This window comes from Eurosta solidaginis, chromosome 3, assembly GCF_040869045.1.
Source record: "Eurosta solidaginis isolate ZX-2024a chromosome 3, ASM4086904v1, whole genome shotgun sequence".
Taxonomy (NCBI): domain Eukaryota; kingdom Metazoa; phylum Arthropoda; class Insecta; order Diptera; family Tephritidae; genus Eurosta; species Eurosta solidaginis.
This window is the reverse complement of record NC_090321.1, coordinates 84,540,534-84,551,230: the sequence shown is the minus strand read 5'-3', so window position 1 is coordinate 84,551,230 and position 10,697 is coordinate 84,540,534. Positions and strand designations below refer to the sequence as shown.

General features: G+C 43.6%; 1 protein-coding gene across 1 annotated transcript; it reads right to left on the bottom strand.

Moving 5' to 3' along the window:
• Window positions 1–8,944: 8,944 nt before the first annotated feature.
• LOC137245922 (uncharacterized) lies at window positions 8,945–10,343 on the bottom strand. Its single transcript, XM_067777107.1, has 2 exons — window positions 10,297–10,343; window positions 8,945–10,240 (listed from the first exon to the last, which is right to left on the bottom strand). The coding sequence occupies exon 2, from the start codon at window positions 10,163–10,165 to the stop codon at window positions 8,945–8,947; it is 1,221 nt and encodes a 406-aa protein (XP_067633208.1). The 5' UTR covers window positions 10,166–10,240; window positions 10,297–10,343.
• Window positions 10,344–10,697: the final 354 nt, after the last annotated feature.

Here is a 10,697-nt window from a genome sequence, read left to right as displayed (position 1 = left end):
AGAAAATAAAATATATGTGCTATTCACGTTAGCCTGCTTATCAAGTTGTCTGTTTAAAATTTTTTTCTGTCAATGTATTTTATTTTTTAATACAGTAAAAAAAGAACTAACTGAGCTGATGGGCACGCTTACATGAATAGTACAATACACTTTTTTCGAATTAAAAAAAATACATTTTGTTTCTAAGTTAAATTAATTGATATGACAGGGTGAAAGAATTACTACTCATAAAACAAAGGAGTGAAACTACAATTAGCTAAAACCAAAAAGAAGTTTTTAAATAAAAGCAGTGTTGCTTTTTCGGGTATTTAGTTGGTTAAAATATTACAAAAATTTTAATTATAGTTGTAATAGTTCGTTACAGGATTCATTTAAAAATAGAACGAAAAAGCTGTGATATATTAAAGATAAAACATACCGAATTTTAATTACGAATAATTTGCCGTAAATCCACGGCCATGTGTGCTGAATTACCGGTTTCGAAGAGACCTAAAATGATCCCGGAAGTGTCCCTAAATGACACCAAATAGTCACGAAATGATGCCGACGGGATCCTGGACAAATCCCGAAAACTATCCAGAAATGATGCCGGAAGGGTCCCAAAATAATCCCGAAGTAGTCACGAAAAGTACCGAAATGACCCTGACGGGATCCCGGACGGATCCCGAAAACCATCCAGATTTGATTCCTGAACGGTCCGCAAATGATCCAGATATAGTCCGAAAAAGTCGCGAAAAAACTACGAAGGGATCCCGAACAGATCCCGAAAATCATAGAGAAATTATCCCGGAAGGGTCCCAAAATGATCCCGAAATAGTCCCGAAAAGGCGCGAAATAACCCTGACGGGATCCCGGACGGATCCCGAAAACCACCCAGAAATGATCTTTAAGGGCAACTGACCCCGAAATAGTCGTGAAAAAGTCCTGAAATCACCCCGACGGGATCCCGAAAACCATCCAGAAATTATCCCTGAAGGATCCCCAAATGATCCAAGAACAGTCTCGAAATTCCCTGACATTTTCCCGAAAAAGTATAAAAATAAACCCGACGGGATCTCGGACGGATCCCGAAAACGATCCAGAAATGATGTCGGAAGGGACCCCAAATGATCCCGAAAAATTCCCGAAATTCCCCCGATGGGATCCCGGACGGACCCCGGATCATCCAGAAATGATGCCGGTTGGTACCCCAAAATGATCCCGAAATAGGCCAGAAATGACCCCGTCGGGATCCCGGACGGATCCCCAAAATTATACAGAAATGATGCTGGAAGGTGAAATGATCCCCTTAAAGAAAGATGAAAAATGAAATGATCCCCTTATAGTTCCGAAATGATCCTGACGGGATTCCCGACGGATCCCGGAAACTATCCAGAAATGATGCCGGAAAGGTTCCCAAGTTATCCCCAAATAGTCCCGAAAGTACCCTGACGGTATCCCGGACGGATCACGAAAACCATCGGGAAATGATGGCGAAAGGGTCCCCAAATGATCCCGCATTAGCCGTGGGTTCCGAAATGACCCTGACGGGATTCCCGACGGATCCCGGAAACTATCCAGAAATGATGCCGGAAAGGTTCCCAAGTTATCCCCAAATAGTCCCGAAATTACCCTGACGGTATCCCGGACGGATCACGAAAACCATCCGGAAATGATGGCGAAAGGGTCCCCAAATGATCCCGCATTAGTCGTGGGTTCCGAAATGACCCTGACGGGATCCCCGAAGGATCCCGGAAACTATCCAGAAATGATGCCGGAAAGGTTCCCAAGTTATCCCCAAATAGTCCCGAAATTACCCTGCCGGTATCCCGGACGGATACCGAAAACCATCTAGAAAAGTGGCCGGAGGATACCCCAAATGATCCCGAAATAGTCCCGAAATGACCCCGCCGGGATCACGGGCGGATCCCGAAAAAGTCCTGAAATGACCCCGACGGGATCCCGTACGGATCCCGAGAATCATCCAGAAATGATGAAGGTAGGTACCAAAATGATCACGAAATGATCCCGACGGGATCCCGGACGGATCCCGAAAACCAACCAGAAATGATGCCGGTAGGCACCCCAAATGGTCGCGATATGACCCCGTCGGGATCCCGAACGGATCCCTAAAACTATCCAGAAATGACGCCGGAAAGGTCCCCAAATAACCCCCTAATAGTCCCGAAATTACGCCGACGGAATCCCGGACGGATCCGGAAACTATCCAGAAATGATGCCGGAGGAGACCCCAAATTATCCCGCTAAACTCCCAAAATGACCCCGACAGGGTCACGGACGGATCCCGTAAACCATCCAGAAATGATGCCGGTAGGTACCCCAAATGGTCCCGATATGACCCCGTCGGGATCCCGAACGGATCCCTAAAACTATCCAGAAATGATGCCGAAAGGGTCCCCAAATGATCCTGTATTAGTCGAGAAAAAGTCCCGAAATGACATCGACGGGATCCCGGACGGATCCCGAAAACCATCTATAAATGATGCCGGAAGAGACCCCAACTGATCCCGCAAAGGTCCTAAAATGACCCCGACAGGATGCCGGACGGATCCCGAAAACCATCCAGAAATGATGCCGGAGGAGACCCCAAATGATCCCGCTAAAGTCCCAAAATGACCCCAACAGGGTCCCGGACGGATCCCGTAAACCATCCAGAAATGATGCCGGAAGAGACCCCAAATGATCTCGCAAAAGTCCCAAAACGACCCCGACAGGATCCCGGACGGATCTCGTAAACCACCCAGAAATGATGCCGGAAGAGACCCCAAATGATCCCGCAAAAGTCCCAAAATGACCCCGACAGTATCCCGGACGGATCCCGAAAACCATCCAGAAATGGTGCCGGGAGAGACCCCAAATGATCCCGGAAAAGTTCCAAAATGACCCCGACAGGATCCCGGACGGATCCCGTAAACCATCCAGAAATGATGCCGGAAGAGAACCCAAATGATCCCGCAAAAGTCCCAAAATGACCCCGACAGGATCCCGGACGGATCCCGAAAACCATCCAGAAATGATGCCGGAAGAGACCCCAAATGATCCCGCAAAAGTCCCAAAATGACCCCGACAGGATCCCGGACGGATCCTGAAAACCATCCAGAAATGATGCCCGAAGAGACTCCAAATGATCCCGCAAAAGTCCCAAAATGACCCCGACAGGATCCCGGACGGATCCCGAAAACCATCCAGAAATGATGCCGGAAGAGACCCCAAATGAACCCGCAAAAGTCCCAAAATGACACCGACGGGATCCCGGACGGATACCGAAAACCATCCAGAAATGATGCCGGCAGGTATCCCAAATTATCCCGAAATAGTCCCGAAATGACCCTGACGGGATCGCGGACGGATTCCGAAAACCATCCAGAAATGATGCCGATAGGGTCCCCAAATGATCCTGTATTAGTCGAGAAAAAATTCCGAAATGACTCCGACGGGATCCCGGACGGATCCCGAAAACCATCCAGAAATGATGTCGGAGGAGACCCCAAATGATCCCGCTAAAGTCCCAAAATGACCCCGACAGGGTCCCGGACGGATCCCTTAACCATCCAGAAATGATGCCGGAAGAGACCCCAAATGATCCCGCAAAAGTCCCAAAATGACCCCGACAGGATCCCGGACGGATCCCGTAAACCATCCAGAAATGATGTCGGAAGAGACCCCAAATAATCCCGCAAAAGTCCCAAAATGACCCCGACAGGATCCCGGACGGATCCCGTAAGCCATCCAGAAATGATGCCGGAGGAGACCCCAAATGATCCCGCTAAATTCCCAAAATGACCCCGCCAGGGTCCCGGACGGATCCCGTAAACCATCCAGAAATGATGCCGGAAGAGACCCCAAATGAGCCCGCAAAAGTCCCAAAATGACCCCGACAGGTTCCCGGACGGATCCCGTAAACCATCCAGAAATGATGCCGGAAGAGACCCCAAATGATCTCGCAAAAGTCCCAAAATGACCCCGACAGGATCCCGGACGGATCCCGTAAACCATCCAGAAATGATGCCGGAGGAGACCCCAAATGATCCCGCAAAAGTCCCAAAATGACCCCGACAGGATCCCGGACGGATCCCGTAAACCATCCAGAAATGATGCCGGAGGAGACCCCAAATGATCCCGCAAAAGTCTCAAAATGACCCCGACAGGATCCCGGACGGATCCCGAAAACCATCCAGAAATGATGCTGGAAGAGACCTCAAATGATCCCGCAAAAGTCCCAAAATGACCCCGACAGGATCCCCGACGGATCCCGAAAACCATCCAGAAATGATGCCGGAATGGACCCCAAATGGTCCCGAAATGACACCGACGGGATCCCGGACGGATCCCTAAAACCATCCAGGAATGATTACGGAAAGGACCCAAACTGACCCCGAAAAAGTCCCGTAATGATCCCGGAAACCATCAAGAATTTATCTCTCGAAGGTACGCAAATGATCCCGAAAGTACCCCGACGGGATCCCGGACGGATCCCGAAAACCATCCAGAAATTATGCCGGCAGGGTCCCCAAATGATCGCGAAATAGTCCCGAAATGATTCCGGAATAGTCCCGAAAATGTCCCAAAATAACCCCGACGGGATCCCGGACGGATCCCGAAAACTATACAGAAATGATCCCGGAAGGGTCCCAAAATGATCCCGAAATAGTCCCGAAAAAGTCCCGAAATTACCCCGGCGTAATCCCGGACCGATCCCGAAAACCATCCAGAAATGATCCCGGAGGGTCTCGATATGACCCTTACGGGATTACAAATAAGGTGAAGCTAATTATAAAACCATGTTAATAAGGCAGCAGGCGCATTGGAGCGAATAAAAAGTTACATAGAAACATACAGGTAAAGCTAATAAAAGCGTTCTAATAAAAACAATTGATGGAGGGCGGATGGCGGGAGTAGAGGAGAGGACCACTGATCGTTCCTCCAAAATTGTCTAGATCTCGTTCTGTATGTACCAGATACCAAAAACTATTGATTTAGGAGAAAATGTATATTGAGTTATAACAATTTATACATTTTACACCAGAGGGGGTGATAAAGGGGGGGGGGGGCGGAGGGTGTCACTGCTTACTTTGTAAGCCCTCGACTTATTTTTTTTTTTTTTTATTTATTTATAAAAGCTTATACAATGTTATTTAACATATGTACAACCTAAAAAATACATGCAGCGCTAGCATCAGAGGCTATCAGCTGTCCGTTGAATAAGTGATTTGTGTTATATTCTTCTCAATAAATCGGAATCTTTTAGAAAATGATATATGGTTTTTATGTTTTCGTCAGTTGGATTGGAAAGAAGGGAGATAGGATCCATGTTAAAGTTGCGTTCTCTTTTATCTCGCAGCATTGGGCAAAATTCTAATAGGTGGAGGACAGTTGCTGTGTCGTTGCAAAATGGACAGCAATTGTTTCTTGTGCTACCAAGGAGGTGAGCGTGCGTAGCTATTGTGTGTCCTATCCGGAGACGTATGTATGGAGTGAGAATGTTAGCTGGTATTGTTGATGGATACACTGGTTTGATCCTTGCTGAGTTGACTATAGCATAATGGTGATTATAAGAAATCCAATCGATGGCTAGTTTAGAGTGTCTTCTTTCGTTGATGAGACGATATATGTCAGATTTTGTAAAGAAGCTGACTGTTATTATGGGCGACTTAGATGCATCTCTTGCTAATTCATCAGCGTAAAAATTTCCAGTTATACCAGTGTGGCTTGGAACCCACATTAGCTTAATTTTATTTCGGTACAGAATAAGATATTCTCTAATTGCTTTGATGACATTAGTGAGGTTATTGCAATTTTGTATAGCTTGAAAACATGATAAGCTGTCGGTACATATTATATATTTTCCAGAGTTTTTAGAAGCATGTAGAACGGCGTGGAAAATAGCGGAGGCCTCGGCAATAAATATAGAACAGAAGGGGAAAAGCAGCCCATAGGATATCGGCTTACCTTTCTCGCTAACGACAGCAAATGACGTGCTGGTATTTTTTGATCCGTCCGTGTAAATAAATCTCCAACTATTGTGTTTTAATGCACTCGCAACTACTAGAAATTCAGCAATGTAAATCGCATTCGGAGTGGTATTTTTGGGTAGGCGAACTAGATTGTCTATAAAAGTTTCTTTAGAAATCAACCATGGAGGATGACAAAGTTTACGTAGTTTGGGTGGTTTTAATGGCAAGTTGTTTGTTTTGGCAAAAGACGCGCTTTTGTATATTGCTGATTCCATTTTAGGCGATCGAATCCGTGATGATGCTGAATGTAAAGCATTTTGTAGCGTGTTATTGGAACCAAGGATAATCCTAGGGTAGAGTTTGATAGTGCTGTCTTCCATTTTATCCCTTAGAAAGGGAAGACCAGATTCTGCTAATAAATTTTTGATAGGCGATGTTGGGAAAGCATGGAGCGATCTTCTTATAGCTGAGTGATACGGAGCAGCAAGCATTTTGATATGGTTCTTTGAGTGATGTCCATAAATTTCAATAGCGTAGTTTAATACGGAGAGTATTAGGGCGTTGACAACTTGAATTAATAGAGCTGGGCCAATGAGCGAGCGCTTACATGATAGGTACTTAATGATATTTGAGTTTTTAATAATTCTATTTTTTATGTACTGACAGTGATCTTTAAATACATACTTACTATCTAGGACTAATCCAAGAAACTTAATTGTAGGAGGACAAGGAATATTTACATTGTTAAATGAAATTGGTGGAAAATTACAACTTTGTTTTCTACAAATGTGGAATGATTTAGATTTAGAGTACGATATTGAAGCGCCCGACGAGAGGGACCAAGAGGATAGCTGGGAAAGGACGTCTACAAAGGAAGAGGATATGGAACTAAGGTCGGAAGATTTGGAAAATATGAGCAGGTCATCAGCATATAGCTCGTGACGTATATTAGGGAAATTTGATAGGATAGAACTGATTTCGTCAAATGCTATGATGAACAAAATACCTGACAGCGGTGATCCCTGAGGGGTTCCGTTATCTAAGGAAAGTGAGGGAGAAGATGAACCAGAAATAAGAACTTTAATTTTTCGTTTATATAGGAAAGATTTTACAAAATTAAAAATACGGGGTCCTACCTTCCATTTAATTAATTGTCTTAAAACCACGTGTATGCTTACGCGATCAAATGCCTTTTCGAAATCAAGGGAGAGAAGGGAAACGTGGTTTTTGTTAGATAGAGCATCGCAGATGAAATGGTCAAGGTAAAGAAGGGCATCAATTGTGCTTTGGCCTTTTTTAAATGCAACCTGATTAGAGTGAATGAGTTTATTAAAATGGAGGAACCATGAAAGCCTAGTAGCAATAATTTTTTCTAAGAGTTTTCCTAGGCAAGGTAGGAGAGAAATTGGGCGATAGCTGGTAACTTCGTAGGGAGGTTTACCAGGTTTTAATATTGGGATGACGGCGCTGGTTTTCCAGGTTTGGGGTATGACGGAAGTTTGAAAGATATTGTTGTAAAGTTTAAGGAGTCTATTGCGGAGGAGAGGGGGTAGGTTTTTGATGATGGGATAGGAAATTTTATCTATTCCAGGAGTTTTACCTTTAACGGAAGACAGGGCAAGATGAAGTTCAATTGAAGACAGATTTGAATCGAGGTATTTGGCTGAAGGTGATAAGGAAGGGGGAAGGTAGGTATAGGAGAGAATAGATTGTTTGTTAGAAGAGTATTCAGGTGAGAAATTAGGGTCAGAGGAGTTGTTAGAGAAATAAGTGGCGAACTCTAAGGCTATATCCTGAGGATATAGTAGGTTGCCTTGTGAGGATTTGAGGGGTGGGATAGGAGAGGAGGTTAGGTTACCAGATAATCTTTTTATGTTTGTCCAAATCATTTTGGGATCAGAAGAGGAATTTATGCTGGCTGTGAGAGTCTGAAAAGATTTAATTTTAGCTAACTTAGCTTTTCTTCTAAAAATGGCATTCGCTTTTTTATATGCTACCAGATTCGATGGCGAGCGGTTATGTTTGAAATGATACCAAGCTTGTTGCTTGTGAATTCTAAGAGAAGAAAGTTCATTATCCCACCAAGGAGGGTTGTTATTTCTGGGTTTAGGAGAGGTTAGTGGAATGGATTGATTGGCTGCAGATCTAATAATTTTTTGGATCCTAGAAGCTTCTTGATTTATGTTATTAGAAGAAGGAAGAGTATCTGAGTAGTTCAAACAAAAATCTTCGAATTTAGGCCAGTCAGCTGAAGAAGTTTTAAAGAATATTCTGGGTTTAAAGAAGGTTGAATTTTGGTGGGAAATGTTAGCTTTGATAGGAAAATGATCGCTTCCATGTAGATCATCTATACGATGCCAATCAATTTTAGGTGATAGCGAGGTAGAACAGAGTGTCAGGTCAATGTGGGTAAAAGTGGAATGGGTTGAGAAGTGGGTAGGAGAACCATCATTAAGTACGAAACAGTCGGAGCTAAGTACAGCATCTTCAATTGCTCGGCCTTTGGTGTTGGATGATGGGGAACCCCAAAGAGGACACCAGGCATTGAAGTCACCAGCAAGTAAGAAAGGAGTAGAGCCAGGTGGGAGAAGGTTCAGAAAATCAGCTGATGTAAATGTTTGGTGTGGCGGGGAATAGGCACAGATTAGGTTGATTTTAAAGGGGGAGGAAATTTCAAGGGAAAGGGACAAGATATTCGAAGGAGATATAGAGAGAATGTTATGCGGAATGTTTCTTCTAATCAGGATTGCGATACCTTGTTTGCTTGATGTGTTAGACGGGAGGTTATAGAAGTGACCAATAAATGATTTTGGGGTATAGGCTGTTTTATTGCTTGCTATATGTGTTTCATTTAGTAATATAATAGAAGGGTTGTGTTCTTTAATTAATATTTCAAGTTCTAAGTAGTTATTTATGTAACCGTTAATGTTCCATTGAAGGACAGTTAACATCATGAAAAAGAAAAAAGGAAAAGAAAATTGTGTCAGGAATTATGTTTCCATGAGCGAGGGGATGTTTGAGGTGGGAAAGAAAGTAGGAGAAGGCACAGAGGCGGGAGGCGAATTAATGGCAGGGGATGAGGATAGGGAGAGAGGAGAGAAGGGGGGAGAAGGAGAGTTGTTTAGGGAGGATACTGAGGGAGATGGGGTATTAATGCAGTCGGAAGGGACTGTATGGTTGTTGGTATTTGAAAGGGTGTTGTTATTGTTTGAAGTTTTAGCAATAATGTTGAGGTTGGAATCGTTTGGGTGTAAGTTGTTTTCATTTTTGGAGGAATTTGCATTGAAATAAGCGTTGTTGCTGGAAGCGGTTATGTTGGCGTAAGAAAATGGTTTAGGAGTAGTTGGAGTTTGTGCTTTGTAAAGGCTGATGGCTTCGCTCATTGAGCATTTGTGAATAGTTTTAATTTTAAGTATTTCTTTAGATTGGACAAATTTAGGACAGTCATTAGATGAAGCAGGATGTTCACCACCGCAATTTGCGCATTTCACTCTAGTACACTCAGAGGGGGAGGAATGGTTAGGGGGAAGATTGCAGATTACGCAGGATGGAGTACTGTTGCAGCGTTTGGTAGTGTGACCTAACAATTGGCAAGTTTTACAGCGCATGGGATTTGGGTAATAGGGACGGATATCAAGAGTTCGCCAGGCAACTTCAATACGACTAGGCAAAGTGTATTTCTCAATCGTTAAGAGTATTGCGCCCGTAGGCTCCCGCTTGCCATTGTTTAGTTTGGTGAATTTGTGAACTGCAATTACGCCTTGATCTTTCAGACCTTCTATTATTTCCTCATCAGCAAGTTGGCAGATAAATGGAGCATAAATCGTTCCCTTTACTGAGTTAAGTGAGTTGTGAAGTAAGATTTCGACAGCACCAGCGCCGGGCAGGTGTTTAGTTGAGAGAAATTTGTCAGCAATTTTTTGGTTTTTTACGAGTAGTAGTAGACTACCATCTCGAAGAGATGTTATGTTGTTAACGTCTTTACTAATTGATTGTATACCTTTGTAGACAGCAAAACAAGATGTGGTTGAAATCGGTTTTTTTTCATCCTTCGATTTTATTACCAGATACTTAGGATTATCCTTCTGCGTTATAGGTAATTCCGGGAATAAGTCAAGTGTTGCAGTTGTTGGTTTTTTTCTTTTGGATTTAGGAGCTGGAGATAAAGGTGCAAACCTATTATCCCCCAGCTTGTTGGCCCCGAGGGGCATTGTGAACAATTACGATTTTATCAAGTTAAATTTTTGATCTAAAGTTTTATCAAAAGAAAAACGCACGTGAAAAAGCTCAAAAAGCAAATTTAGGTTAAATAGCGCAAACAGAAAGTAGCGAGTATAAATACCAACGAATTAAATGCGACCGTACGGCTTGACAGTTCGGTAGCGAATGTGGCCCTCGACTTATTTGACCCCTTGAGTCTGTGATATTGGTGACGGCCAGTATACGTAAAGTTATAATGTGTAAAAATTATTGAAAAAAAATTTCTCGAAGGCGTCGTGGGACCCCCACCCCTCTTTCCATGTTCCAAAAAAATTTCGCTAGTACACTACTGTCTGTGTCCCAAATTTCATCAAAATCCGTGTAGCCATTCTGGCGTGATTCAGTCGCAAAGACGAAAAAATATAATAATTAAATTATAACTGTTCCTAGGGGGCGGGTACCACGCCCCCTAGTCAAAAATATATAGCTAGTAGATCCTTCTAGACAATTGCCTATATGTGTGCAAAATTTCATCCAAATCGG

Excerpts from the sequence above, each read along its gene's own strand:
- LOC137245922 (XM_067777107.1), bottom strand. The coding sequence starts at position 10,165 with ATGCCCCTCGGGGCCAACAAGCTGGGGGATAATAGGTTTGCACCTTTA.